Consider the following 15,622-nt stretch of genomic DNA (forward strand, 5'->3'; position numbering starts at 1 on the left):
TGTTAGCTGACGTTGTTGTTCAGTAGAGCTCAGAGGTTATCGGCTAATTAAAGGTCCCATGACATGGTGCTCTTTGGATGCTTTTATATAGACCTTAGTGATCCCCTAATACTGTATCTGAAGTCTCTTTTATATAGACCTTAGTGGTCCCCTAATACTGTATCTGAAGTCTCTTTTATATAGACCTTAGTGGTCCCCTAATACTGTATCTGAAGTCTCTTTTATATAGACCTTAGTGGTCCCCTAATACTGTATCTGAAGTCTCTTTCCTGAAATTCAGCCTTGGTGCAGAATTACAGCCACTAGAGCCAGTCCCACAATGAGCTTTCCTTAGGATGTGCCATTTCTGTGTCTGTAGCTGCAAATGCTATTGAGGAGGAGAGAGGGGGGGGGCAAGGTGGAGGGTGGGGGTGTGGCCTTGACCAACTGCCACTTTGCTCGTTTAAAAGCCATGATGTCTCTCTTTTTCTTATGGGTGGGCCAGATTCTCTGGGCGGGCAAAGCAGAGAAAGGGGAGGTAACCTTGCTCCTTATGACCTCATAAGGAGAAGATTCCAGATCGGCCCATCTGAGCTTTCATTTTCTCAAAGGGAGAGCAGGATACCCAGGGCTTGGTTTACACCTATCGCCATTTCTAGCCACTGGGGGACCATAGGCAGGCTGGGGGAACTCATATTAATGTTAAAAAAAACTCAAAGTGAAATTTTCATGCCATGGCACCTTTAAATTACTGATTTAGTTCTTACCTCTGGTCAAAAAAAGCGAAAGTGATGTTGACCGCTGGTCGGTCTTACCGCTCTCCCTCGTGGGCCGGATAAATTTGATTAAGATGGTTCTCCTCCCCAAATTCCTTTATCTTTTCCAGCACATCCCTGTATTTATTGTTAATTATTTTATCAACTGGACAGGGCAATATCAAAATTTCTGTGGGGCAGCAAACCTGCTAGGATCCGAAAGGCGATATTACAGTGTCCTCTGCTCTCAACTCCCTATCCCTTCAACATCTGTGGGCGCATGCCTGATTGTATCCCTCTCGCTCAAGATCTGGAGTCAGGTTAGGAAAAACTTTGGCTTACAGGGCCCTTCCGTCTTGACCCCACTGCTAAAAAACCATGTCTTTACACCTTCAAGTTCAGACCTGGCATTCAGGGCCTAGCACAGTAATGGTGTCGTTAGTGTCAAAGACCTATACAAGGACAGAGCTCTCTTCCCTTTATGACTTGCCTAAGTCACACCTCTTTCGCTTTTTCCAGATTAGGGACTTTGTCAAGAAGACATTCCCCCACTTTCCAAACCGCCCCCCCCCGAAACCCTGACTGATTCCCTCCTGGCGATAGATCCCAACCGAAAGAAATGTGTTTCTGTTTTGTATGATTTGCTGTGCTTGGCCTCCGCGAACCCTCGTACTTTGACTAAACCTGCATGGGAGGGTGATCTGAACATGGCTATTATGGACCAGCAATGGGACTGTGCTCTGGCTATGGTTCATTCTTCCTCCATATGTGCTCGTCATGGCTTAATCCAATGCAAGGTCCTTCAGAAAGTCCACTACACAAACGCAAAATTGTCTAAAATATACCCCACTGTCCGGGACGCCTGTAACAGGTGTCACCAGTCTCCTGCCAACCATACTCATATGTTCTGGTCTTGCCCTAAATTAACAAATTTCTGGATGAGCATTTTTGACACTATGACCAGAGCCTATGATCACATTATCCTCCCTAACACTTTGTCAGCCATTTGTGGCATTTCCCTTGACGCTGACCTCCCTGTTGCACTGAGGCGTTTACATCTCTGCTAGCCCGGAGACTGATCTTGCTCAACTGGAGGCTCCCCCGCCCCCTACACACGGCCGTTGGATTAAAGAAGTGCTCGACAACTTGAAGCTTGAGAAGCTCAGATCATCTCTGAAAGGCTCTATCTCCACATGCCTAGAGACGTGGAACCATTTCCTAGAATTAGTTGACTCCCTCAGCTTATTTCCAGACTTGGAGGACTGAGTCCCTCCTAGACTGCTCCACTCAACGTCAGCTGCCCCTGATCTGATCAGGGTGGGTGTGGATTTGGGGGAGAATTGACATGCTGTTTCACATATCCTTTGTTCGCCTTTGCCTGTTTAACAGATGTCATGTATTTGAAAAAGTTCTGAAACTGCTGTTCTTTCGTTTGGTGTGCCTCAGGGTTCTGTCTTGGGTCCTATATTATTTGCATTGTATATTTCATATTATTAGCAAACCGAAAAATGTATTATGTCATTGTTAAGCTGATGATATCCAGCTGTATGTCTCTTTTAAGTCTGATAAGACTGACAAATTGACAGTTATGACAATTGTCTTGCTGCCATTAATGACTGGAGGGCTACTAACTTTTTTACAGCTAAACCCAGATAAGACTGTTGTCCTTATCATAGCTTCAGATAGCGTAGCTTCCAAGGTTGCTCAGTGCATCTGGCCCTTTTCTTGAACTTTCTAGTGTTAATCTTAGAAATCTCGGTGTTATATTAGGTCATGGACTTTGATCAACATATCACATCATTGACCTGTACACGTTTCTTCCGTTTTAGAAGCATTGCCATACTCAGGTCTATTATATCACAATCTGAGCTAGACATGATCATTAACACTTTTATAGCTTCCTGGCTAGAGTACTGCAATTCCATTTTCACCTTCCTCAGCAAGTGCTGCTGCAAGGCTGTTGACCAGGTCCAGAAGGACCGTTCACCTCATACCCATCCTGTCTTCTTTACACTGGCTTCCCATCAACTTCAGGATTTATTTTAAGGTTATTGTTTTCACAAAACGAGCCCTAACCTAGTTACCCTAACCCCCTAACCCTAACCAAGGCACATTTCTGACCTGCTCCATACTTTCACCAGTATCACACTGGTATCAGAAGGTCCTCTGACCAGGGCTCTGGACTGGTTGTCCCTCATGCTCGACTAAAAACAAAAGGTGGTCTCTGTTGAAACCTTTAAAAATCAGCTTTTGTCTCATGTTGTAATTTTGAGCATTTTTAAGTTTTCAAACAAACAGTCATCAGCTCTCTCACGCCTTTGAGGATGAGCAACTGGAACAGTGGAGATGTCAATGACTCGCAAAGTCAAGACAACAGTATAATAGTATAATATAGTATAACCAATAGTGCAAGTACAGCATGTTCTCCTCAGGTAGAGTAACAAACCAGGACAAAAGCTTAGACAGCTGCATTCCTTCAGTTAGCAGCTGTAGCAACTCAAACTCAGCAAAACAAACCTGTGAACCGGGAGTCACAGAGGGCTGGTGCCTAGCAGCAGGCTTGGTCTATCAAAACATATAATAGCCTCGGGAAGGAACTTGTTTTGGTGGAACATGTGTACGTTCAAAAGTTGTTTTAGTCGTGCGACAGAAAACTCAGATTGGACAGATAGTCTAGCTAGCGGTCTGGATTTACCCTGCAGAGATCTGAGGAGCAGTTAACCATAGTCCTCATGAATCCACCGGAGGTTAGAATTACAACACAAAGAAAGTGGAAGGTAACGGACATCCAGCCGAAAATTAGAGACAACCTGCGGAATCTTGGGCGGCACCTGAACAATTCCGGGAATGAAACGTCGTCAGTATAGACTAACCAAAATGACAGCAACAGAAAGTTTGCTGATCTGGCGGTCCCATGGATAAAAATATTAACATTGATGGCGCCGAATGATGAAGTATCTCATAGTCCCTGGTAAAAGATGCATGTGTGTGTGTGTGTGTGTATATGTGTGTGTGTGTGTGTGTGTGTGTGTGTGTGTGTGTGTGTGTGTGTGTGTGTGTGTGTGTGTGTGTGTGTCAGGCTTGTGCACAGAATTGTAAATGACTCCTAAATTCCAATTAAATTCTAGAATTTGAATTGATGTCAAAAACAGGATTTAGAATTACAATTCAAATTTGAATTAAAGGAAGCAGAATTGCAATTCAATAAAAATCCAAAGAAATTCATATACATAATTTAAGTGAAGTGTTTAATAATTAAGCTTTACAATATATGTCAGATATGATTGCATTACATATTCTATAAATGATACTAGTTTGAACTACTTGTACAGATTACATTAACAGGAAATGTTTTTCCCCCAGCAATGAATGTTAAAAGCTCTAGTCACAGAACAAATAATTAAGTTTGATATATTGTAATTGTAATTTTGTGGAACATGATGGAACTTTAACCAAGTATTTAAAATGGTTGCCAAACAATTTGAGGTGGACATTTGTTTGAAAGCTTCTTTTCTACACAATTTGATGGTCAACACTTGACTTTTTAAGTTTCAGAAGTCCCTTACAACTTCAGATTACAAACGTTTATAGATTTGACACCTGTAATAACAGCGACATGGAAAATAATAGCAGGCCAAAAGGTCATTTGTACCAGTTCATTTTGAAGAACCAATTCCAACAAGAACATCTGGAAACCACAGAGCCATATGCAAGCACTGCAGTGCTCCAGTCCGTGGAGACAGACAGACAGACAGACAGACAGACAGACAGACAGACAGACATATTTTGAAAACCATCTCTTGATGGTATGATGCTACTGATATTTCATATCATCAGTGTTGGGGTCACTACTCAAGACTGTATAATACACATTATTCACTTAAAAAACCCATAATGCATTACCTTACTTGTTATTCTCTATGGATAGTAACTCATTACTCTACTCATTACATTACTGTAGCAAGAGCCTGGCATATAGCTCATAAAGGGCTTAAACACACCTTCAACTCACAACACAACACTAACAGTAACATTACTGTGTTACATTACTCAGTTACAGCCAAATGTGATTATATTATGGCATTACTTTGTAAGTGTGGAAAATTCCAAAAAAGCAGTCTACAAAAAGATGCACTTATTGCGAAAAAGCCTGACTTCAGATAATTTAAACATTTGATTTAAGTCAAAGCCATTCCATAAAGATAACATAGAGGTGACATGACCGAGCTAATGAAAACCTCAAGGTGATCACTTTTCATGGTCCGATCATGGTATCATACTGCACCCTAGCGGACTCTCAAGAGTATTGCCATGCTTACAGAAACTGTGTGGACTGGTAGCTGGAGAGGTGCCAGGGTGGAAACATTGAATTTCCCCATGACGCATTAATAAATTAATCTTTATCAACTTAAATCAAATGTTTCAATTTGATGTTTTCTGACCTATTGTTAGCAATTGTTTTCATTTCTTCATCTTGTAGTGTATCATTGGGTAGAATAAGACAAAAGATAATTAACCTCTTATTCTTTATGTTTTTGTGAAAATCATGTTTTGTAACAGACACTAACTTTCTGTTTAAAGCTGGGAGCAATCATCAGGTTAGTTCCCTTCCAGATGTCAATCACCTGGATCCCGCTGTGTTTGGTCAAAAAAATGAATATTAGCCATTCTAGGTCAGATTTGTTCTCATATTTTACTGGTCTTTCCAAATAGGGAGCATCAAATCATTCAAGACAATGAGAAAGCACAAAGTGAGAAATCAGCTATAAAAAGAACAGTTAAGCAAAGTTTTATACATGTACATGAAGAAAAAGCAATGTGATGCTATAGTGGCTTATCAAACAGAAATATGTGTGTCATTCAGTGTCTTAACAGCATGCCATTACACTGCATTGAAGTCAAAGGAATGCAAATGCGATACAATCAAATGTCAGGATGTATGCCATAGTTTTGTCTGTGGGTAACAAACATTCTTTTCCAGAAACGACCTCCTACTTCATACAAATCAAAGACTCAGGTTTTTACAGGACAGGTTTTTTTTGAAGAACCCTGAACTAAGAGTCCTTTCAGTCCATCAGAAGAGTTAGCCAAGAGCTGATAGAGTAGCCATCCCACTTCAGGAAGAGGCTGGCCTCAGTCCTTAACATGGCCACACACATGCTATCTTAACCCCAAATTCACTAAGCATCATTAACACTGGTGAATCGTTCAAAAATACTATGTTAAATGGATATAAGAACGACTCTTTTCAGCTGAGGGAATTGTAACTCCTAACATGCTGCCATTAGAGGCTGATAACTTCAAGAAAAGAGAAAGTAGCATTTTGGCAAGTTACTTGTTTTGCTCTTAGACGAGATGATCAGTATCACTGCATCATCCAGCACAGAGATAGCACAACGACTGGATGCAGGAAACTCCTAGTCTAGACCCATCACAAGTGAATAAAACACAGACACTTATGGACAAGCATTTTTGCATTATTATGTACTGGCATTGCTAACAATAGAAAACCCCTGCCTCAAATCTAAAAAAAAAAAAAGAAGAAAAAAAGTGAGTTGGGTTGTTGTGGACTGACAGGACTCAGTTCATTGTTTAAAAGCTGAACCCCTGAACTCATTTGGCAGCAGAAACAGTAAAATAACATTTGGAGTTTCAACAATCAATGCTTTAAAGTCATTAAGAGACACTTGTCTGTTAAGTAGATGCAAAAATAAAGAGAAGTGTGACGTTTCCTTTCCGTTATTAGTCCAAACGATGCGAACAAAGTCATGGCTACATCTCCTTTACAGACAACTCAGTCAGTGCACACACACACACACACACACACACACACACACCAACGTTTTCAGTCTTAAGGCTAAAATTAAACTTTAGTGAAATAAATTAAAAATAAGGCAAATTATTAAACATGCGATTTAACATTTAAAAAAAACCTGGAATTTATGAGAATTGCTACAGTTGTGGAGGAGTATTGGGATTAATGGATCAATGTTCATTACCATTAATATTATAATTTTCTGAAATACCAGCACATTGCACAAAGGCATAAAGATATGAATCTATAAAAATAAATAAACCTTAACAAAGTAAGAACTTTTATGAAAAAATATATGACTTAAATATGGATAGATAAATAAATAAATAACATAAATTTAACTGAAATCAAATAAAAAAATGATATAAATACATAAATTAAAGCTAGGGAACACACTCACTCATTCAAGGCCTGTAACTTCTTGGCGCCGTCCCTCTACACCATCAGAAGGCTGTCACGTTGTCCATTGTAAATGAAATCAAACCGCTCCACATCTGGACACAGGGCTCTGCCAGGCACCACTGTGCCCTGTGCTTTAATACACACTGCCGCTTTAACGCCATGGTGTCCATTGTCCATAAAGTTCTTTTAAATAAACCACTCGGCACATCCTCGAGGTTCCACAGGTGGTGACCTCACTACTAATCCCTATGCTTAGAAAACTACATACATCCTAACGTCATGTGTCCGTGTTGTTGGAAGGGGCTCAGATGAACCACTCCTTCTTGCTCTCGTCAATGGTTTCGGTGAAGGCGGGGTCATTGACGATGATCGCTGCGTCAGCGCAGTCTGCCGAGTCCGCTCCCTTGGCTTCGTTGGTGTGGTAGGAGCCTTTGTGACGGAACATATGACGGATCACAAACACCATGATGCACAGGACAGTGAAGATCACCATGGAGATGATGCCTGGAAACAAAACAAATGAGCATTGCATTTATAACGGAGACGGTTTAGAACCGAGACGCCCCCAACTCAGAGTAACTTCCTGTATCTTTGTCACGTTGGGTTTCGTCATGGCCACGCCTCTTTAGGAGACTGGTGGCAGGTCCTGACTGTATTGATTCCAAGGGGAGAAGTGAACATGAACATAGAATAGGACAGATTCTTTCACCCCATAGTCACCAAAGGAAATACTGGACCCATTTTACACAAGCCACATATCTTGCAAACATTCGGTCACTAAAATGGCATTTTTTCAGACAGAAAAATCAGGAGGAAATTCACTTAGTTTGAGACCTGTTTCTGTCTCAGGAACAAACTCTCGCGAGATCTGGCAACACAGAGAAGCTAACGTTGGCTTACAAAACTAATTTCTGTGATGCTCAATATGCCTTTTAGCAGTGTCAATGTCTGGTGAAAATATTAATACATTATACAACTATAACTTTTCATTCATCCACACGGCGTTCACTACACTTTCAAACGAGGCCACGCCCAATTAAGAGACAGTAGGTCTGTAACATTTCATACCAATGGCACAGCGTGTAATCTCAAGTTATAGAGAATCTGTGGTTATAAGAACAGACTGAAGGCTGTCACGTTGTACTTGTGCAGTAGTACTCCTCATGATAAGTGGCCATGTGTCAAATCAATCGAGTGACCAAGAGCCATTGCTGCAGTGACAACAGTCTTTTCTCTGTCGCCACAGGTCCTTAGGAGTCCAAAATGATTGACCCCATCTGAAACGGATCTGTGAAAAACCTTCCAAGACCCGTTGTGCATAAATTCCCAATGTTGAAATGAAACCTACGTACTTGTCTGGTCTTTGTAGTAGAGCTGCAACGATTAATCCATCATTTGTCAACTAATAAATGTATTGCCAACTATTTTGACAATCGATTAATCTGTTTGAGTCATTTGTTTTATAAAAATTCTTTGATTACAGCTTCTAAAATGTGAATATTTTCTAGTTTCTTTACTCTGTGACTGTAAACTGAATCTCTGAGTCGTGGACAAATCAAGACATTGGCGGACATCATCTTGGGCTTTGGAAAACTGATTGACATTTTTTACAGTTGTCTGACATTTTGTAGACCTAATCAATGAATGGAGAAAAATAATCAGACAGATCAATCCGCAACTAATAAAATCGTTAGCTGCGTCCCTACTTGTTAGGTTTCAACAGTTTTAAGGACGGTTCCCAGCTGCAGCTCTCACGCATGGTAGCTGGAAGTGAAATGAGATTTACCTCCAATTATGGCAGAGTTGCGATCCACTCCATCACCACTGGCCTGGTCCTCATTAAAGGGAAAAACAGCTCCAGCTGTGGACAAACATTTGTCATCTGTTTGAATTTGTGCTTTAAGTTGTTGTCTTTGTTCTAATGAAATGGTTTAATGCTCCTTAAAACGGTATGATCGGTCTGTCTGGGTCTCTACCTGCTTCTACGTGCCAGGGGTCCATAGCCGAGGCCATGGGGGAGATGGTCAGGGGTGAGGCTCCACAGTTCGATGGGACCAAAATTCCATGGGTGCTGACGGGTGCCGCCAGTCCCGAGCGCAGCGCCGCTTTCAACGGCGCCACCCTGTTCCACTGAACTCTTGACAGACAGCCCACAAAGCCCGGCGTGTTGTAGCGCTCGATTAGGATCGGGTCAATCTGTCCAGTTTCTACAAAAAAGACACAACGAAGGCTTACAAAACTAACCAAGCAACTGTAACCCTGTTCCAACTCTATGCCCAATGTTACCTTTTAACTACGGAAGTGCATTGATGCCACACCAGAAAAAGAAAAAGGGATCAGTATCAGTGTCATAATTGTTTAATTACATTCTTATAACTCAACATTTCACACGTTATAACAAGATATTTTCATGTTATCACGACATACAAACTTATCTTGTCTTAACGTGAAATGTTTTGTTAAAACGTGTTAAGTTATTGTTATAACATAAAATGGTAACTTAACTTAATATTCAGGAAGCCAGTTTTAACCATTGCCAAATTACAGTAAGGGGTTCTGTAATAGACAAGAATATTCTGTGGCTAAATCACGTGACCCTGTTCACCAGTGGGCTTCCAGTTCTCACTCTAAAATACAAGCTGTAAATGATGGGTGGACCAAGGCGCAAACTGAGAAATCAGTTGGCAATCTCGGAACCCATCAGCTATCAGTCTGACAAAGATTTAGCCTCTGGGGGCAACGGCCAAAACTTCTGGGGTTCCGGTTGTGGCAGAAGATATCCAGATAACAGATAAAGGATATCCAGGCCAAGACTTCCTTGCGCCGGGTCCAATAAGCAATTTGAGACGCGAGAATGGAGTTGGAATTGGAAGAGGTCTCTATAAAAAGATGTCTGTATATGCATGCAGATAAATACATTTAAAAAAGGTAATAAAAAGCTTAATTGTCGCCAGATGATATCCAATGGGTTCCGAGATTGCATTTCGGCCGATGCGTTCAATAGGGGTGGGAATCACCAGAGGCCTCACAATACGATATCATCACGATACTTATGTCACGATACGATATTATTGCGATTTTAAACATATTGCAATATTCTGCGATATATTGCAATGTATTACCTTTTTTCCAACTTCTTCCCAATTTCAAATGATGTCCCCAAAGGAAAATTCTGTCAACATCTGTTTTATCTAAAAAGATACATTTCTCTGTTTTTTCATCTCACGCAAAATGGGATTGTCAAGCACACAGACTGACCAACACATATATCATAAAATATCGATACTTGGGGTCTGTGTATCGATACAGTATTTCCACGAAAAATATTGCGATACTATGCTGTATCGGTTTTTTCCCCCACCCCTAGCGTTCAATCTCTTTTGCTCTCCACACGGACTGTTTACCTGCATTCGACCAAAGCCCACTCAACTGCCATTGGTCAATACTACTCGGACTACAAACAAACTACAAACGGAAACCAGAACAAACACTCCTACGTATCTTCACACTTACCAAAGACCTTTCCAAGAAAGATACTTTTGACCAAGTTGAACTGGGTGTCGGAGGCCTCGGGTAGGGTGTATGTGGACACTGGGTAGTGGTCCAGCTGCAGAATATGGGCGGAGGAAAGGAACACTTACTAACACAAGTCCAACTAATAACTTTAATCTGCTCTGTTGTCATTACCACCAACAACTGTTCATCTTTCAGTATGGGTTTTAAAAGGCAAGTTAATCCAAAAAAACTAAATACAATTCTTAGTTCCCTCTAGTGGTATGTATTGAAATCTATCTAAACATCTCACTCTCAGAAAAAAAGCAAATGGAACCGGCACTTTAATGCACACACTTTTTTTCTACTGATTTGCAGCACAAAGTATTTGGTATAACAGTGTCAGGTACTAATGTCAGGAAGCACTAACCTGTAGTCGTATCTCCCTTAAGTACCTAGTTATGTTGACAGAGTGTGGCTGTCCGTTGGCCATGTTACGATGGTCAACATCTATGGTGTAAGGTTCTGTTAGCCCCCCAAGACTATAGCGGATCTGGAGGGTGCCTGAACACACACACACACACACACACACACACACACACACACACACACACACACACACACACACACACACACACACACACACACACACACACACACACACACACACACACACAGTATGTTTTAACACAGGATAATAATGTAACAGCAGTTGATAAAATCTCTATATTTTTTTTATATAAATGAATTAACAAAAATAAAACGTTGATGAGCCCACCGTTGTGCCTGAGCACCACAGCGAGGTAGTCCTGAGTTCTGGAGCTGATGTAGACCAGGATGCTGGGAGCGCTGGAGGTGCTGAAGCTGAACACCAGCTCCTCCTGAGTCAGGTTGGCCTCACTCGGAACACCAACACCTGATATGCTCTTCGCTTCCTGCAACACAGAAGCGCCCGCCTCTGGCAGGAAGTCGTAACGCACCAGGGTGCCCGTCTCAAAGTAGCCGCCTACATCTAGCGCACACACACAGACGAAGGAAGGGTCATTAAAACATGTGGAAAGTGACGATCACTCATTGCTGCATCAAATTGAATCGGATTACATCATCTAATCTACAATGATGTCATCTACTCTAATCCCATTCAGTGTTGGAGGCTGTACCATCGGTGCAGAAGGGTCCATCATACGCGGTGAGGGAGCAGTCACATGCGTATCCATTGTACTGCTCCACACACTTCCCTCCGTTCCTGCAGTGCATCCTGTAGCTGCTGCAGTGGCCCTGGCAGCCTGGATTCACCCCTGGAGTTACCCTCGCCCTCTCCTCCAGGTCAAAGGTCACACCATTTATCTTCAGAGCCCGCATGCAGCCCAGGAAACCCCTCTGACCACTCGAGGCACCTTGGACATAAGACATGAAGCGGTAGTTTAAGCAGAGCACTGAAGCGGTTTCCTTCACACTTAAAAGGTCCCATGGCATGAACATTTCACTTTATGAGGTTTTTTAACATTAATATGAGTTCCCCCAGCCTGCCTATGGTCCCCCAGTGGCTAGAAATGGCGATAGGTTTAAACCGAGCCCTGGGTATCCTGCTATGCCTTTGAGAAAATGAAAGCTCAGATGGGCCGATCTGGAATCTTCTCCTTATGAGGTCATAAGGAGCAAGGTTACCTCCCCTTTCTCTGTTTTGCCCGCCCAGAGAATTTGGCCCACCCATGAGAGAGAGAGAGAGACATCATGGCTTTCAAACAAGCAAAGTGGCAGTTGGTCAAGGCCACACCCCCACCCTCCACCTTGCCCCCCCCCTCTCCTCCTAAATAGCTACAGACACAGAAATGGCACATCCTAAGGAAAGCTCATTTTGGGACTGGTTCTAGTGGCTGTAATTCTGCACCAAGGCTGAATTTCGGGAAAGAGACTTCAGATACAGTAATAGGGAACCACTAAGGTCTATATAAAGCATCCAAAGAGCACCATGTCATGGGACCTTTAACAGCCACTGGCTCATTAGCAGTTGTGTGAATCATTCTAATTCTCAGTCTAATACTCCGGTGTACAGCACAGACACTTCTCACGACTGTCTCTGTAATACCCTGGGCATGTTTTCATCACTACACTGAAAGTTACAGAGAAATTGTAGTTATACAGACATACATAGTTATCATTAACTGGTACACAGTTTGTTGATCATGTTTTGAAGTAAAAACATTAGAGGGGCCACCATGATCATTCCGCAAATATCCCAGTGGGACTCCCTGATGTGGTTGTGGAACACCTAGTCAGAGTCTTTACGTCACAGGGAGTTAGCATTATTCAACGCTATAAGATCTCTGCTGATACAACAAAACTAAAGACAGGGCCAAAACGAAGACAGGAGGAATACTTTACTGAAAGGAAAACTTTGCCAATTTAAAACTTGCTCTGTGTCATGGCACTGTGGGCAGCGTGTGCAGACGAGCGGTGTTTGGTTTCTCTCCATGTCAGAGATCTCCAGGCAGCGGTCTGCCGAATGACACAGTTTGCGCCATCAGGCAGACCTCGGCCGAGCTCCAATGTTTCGAGCTCCTTGCGCTGCGGCCACAGAGGGACGCCACAAATTGTTCATGTGCACACGATGCCCACGTTACCATGACACAGAGCTGGATTTAAATCAGCAAATTATCTCTTTTAGGTAAAAGTAGTAATACCACAGTGTAAAAAAAAAAAAAAACTTTTAATACCTTACTTAAGTCAAAGTATGTATTTGCAGCAAAATGTACTGAAAGTACCCATTGTGCAGTAAACTGTCCCCTGTCAGTGTTTTCCTCTTCTATCTGATGTTTCTAGATTAATATTACTGTTGCATTAATGTGTATGTTGCATTTTACTGGGGTAGATGTTTAAGGTTGTGCTCATTTTAACTCCTTTATATACTGTTCGGTAGTTTAATCTACAGCAATGCATCATATTCTATAAGGTCATCATGTGTTTGTAGCGTCGCTGTCCTTTCAGAATCACGTATCTCCCAAAAACTTTTCATGCCGTCAGAAAAACAGCCCTGTTTTTAGCTTTGTGACGATGCATTTTCCAGCTGATCCAAGAGGCTTTATAAAGACTTAAGAAGTAGGATAATACTTCATCCTTCAGTTTTATCACAAAGGAAGGGGATGAAAATCTGTCATCTGAAAAGTAACTAAAGCTGTCAGCCTAATGTAGCGGAGTAAAAAGTAGAATAGAGTTATAAAATAGCATAAAATGGTACTTGGTTACATTCCACCACTGGGTGTATGTGTGTCTTACCAACATATAGGTCACTGTAGAACTCCAGTTTTGTGTGTCCCTGTGGGGGCATGGGTCTGATCTCTCTGTACTGTCCATTAAGCTGTAGAACCGCCTCCTTGATGTTCTTCTCAGCCTCCACGCGATGCCATTGGTCGTCATTCAGAGGCACCGGCGAGCGGACGCTGAGCTCCACCCGCTCTCTGCCAACGTCAAAAGAGAAGAGGACCATAGAGCCTCCTGGGAGCAACGGGAGCAACATCAAATATTAGTAACATTTAAGGACTTTCACCAGAATAAAATAAAAGATTTTCACTAAAGACAAGGTCCATTCCTGATTTCTCATTTGTTTGGAGTTACTGAAAGCAAAATCTATTAAAAACATGAACATGACAACTGTGGGTATTTGCATTTTCTTACTGTAAATATTTCGGTCAACATGCCCTTTTCATTATTTATATCATTATGATGATGATGATGATGATGATGATGATGATGATGATTATTATTATTGGTTGTTTCTATCTTTGTCTTTATTTACTGTAAAACACTTTGTGACTTTATAATAAATTGTTCTGAATTTTTCAGTGAATTAGTGGCCGCCATACCACCATACCAAAGACATTATTACATTTACACTTAAATCCCTCCTTTCCTCAGTAAGCAATAATCCCTTTAACAATCCTGTCCAAATCAAACTTATTCTGAGATAACTAACCTGCTCACATGTCTTCAAGTCACACACAGTTTCATATTTTGACTTAACTTAACTCATATCTCAACTAGCAGCGTTTTAATTATCCTCAAGCAATTGTACTGTGCAGGTTACACAAATAGACATACCTCTGAGTTCAATGTGAAGGAAGTCGGTGGTTCCCAGGTTGTCAAGAAAGACTCCGTGAGTGGACGAAGTCTTAAAGTAAAAGGAGATGTCGGTGCTGGTTTCTCCTCTGAAGGAAGGGAAGTGGAGGTAGGAGGCAGGGCTGGTGAAGGACGCTGCGTTCCAGAAGTTCCCTTCAGAAAACAACAGCAAGACATGGATAAAAATACTAACATTTCTCTGATGGTATGAAGGATCTCATAGTCCCTGGTTTTTAATTGTTTTCTAACTGCTCTTTAATGTTTTATGTAAAGCACTTTGAATTGCCCTGTTGCTGAAATGTGCTATACAAATAAAGCTGCCTTGCCTTGCCTGGTAAAAGATGAATGAAAGTGTGTGTGTGTGTGTGTGTGTGTGTGTGTGTGTGTGTGTGTGTGTGTGTGTGTGTGTGTGTGTGTGTGTGTGTGTGTGTGTGTGTGTGTGTGTGTGTAAGAAAGAGAGAGCCACTCACGGTCCCCATGGCATTTGAGTGGCCCTACAGTCAGTTTGGCCTCAGATCCAGCTCTGCTTGTATCACCAACCACAACCTGATTGACTGGCAAATGGTCTTTATACACCAATAGGCCTGCATCCTCCCTCCTGCGAGCGAGCGAGCAAGCGCACACACACACACACACACACACACACACACACACACACACACACACACACAGAAAAACATCTGTATTTGACTAATTTCCAAGTAAAAAATATAATTATATCAAATATATTATATACTGCATATTTTTACACCCTGGGTCTGTTATGACCTTACTGGTTACTGATTACAGTGATTAGATTTGGGCATGCAGCAACACCAGTAGACACAGCTTTATAGCAGAGTCCAGTAGGGCAGCAACACAAGTAGCCAATCACACAGATTTTATAAATAAACTATATTCATAGCTGAAACCACTTATTTGAAAACACAGCCGACTTATCTGCTAAAATTTTCTACTGCATAATTAAACTGTGCATACAAAGAACTATTTTGAATAAATACATCAAGACATTTTTTGTGTGTGCATATATTAGGGTTTGCTTTCCATCCTAATTGTCCTGCAG

At 41.6% G+C, this 15,622-nt stretch overlaps 1 protein-coding gene across 1 annotated transcript in view; it reads right to left on the reverse strand.

Annotated features, from left to right (window-relative positions):
* Positions 1–5,408: 5,408 nt before the first annotated feature.
* The window catches only part of cntnap2b (contactin associated protein 2b), a 33,157-nt gene continuing 22,943 nt past the window's right edge, over positions 5,409–15,622 (reverse strand). Inside the window, exons 16-25 of the mRNA XM_039815670.1 lie at positions 15,030–15,157; positions 14,542–14,712; positions 13,720–13,938; positions 11,604–11,840; positions 11,222–11,455; positions 10,874–11,007; positions 10,465–10,558; positions 8,928–9,158; positions 8,738–8,812; positions 5,409–7,455 (exon numbers count right to left, since the gene is read on the reverse strand). Coding sequence (XP_039671604.1) covers positions 7,256–7,455; positions 8,738–8,812; positions 8,928–9,158; positions 10,465–10,558; positions 10,874–11,007; positions 11,222–11,455; positions 11,604–11,840; positions 13,720–13,938; positions 14,542–14,712; positions 15,030–15,157 — 1,723 coding nt within the window. The 3' untranslated portion in view covers positions 5,409–7,255. The remainder of the gene's footprint in view (positions 7,456–8,737; positions 8,813–8,927; positions 9,159–10,464; positions 10,559–10,873; positions 11,008–11,221; positions 11,456–11,603; positions 11,841–13,719; positions 13,939–14,541; positions 14,713–15,029; positions 15,158–15,622) is intronic.

This window comes from Perca fluviatilis, chromosome 11, assembly GCF_010015445.1.
Source record: "Perca fluviatilis chromosome 11, GENO_Pfluv_1.0, whole genome shotgun sequence".
NCBI classification, from domain to species: Eukaryota; Metazoa; Chordata; class Actinopteri; order Perciformes; family Percidae; genus Perca; species Perca fluviatilis.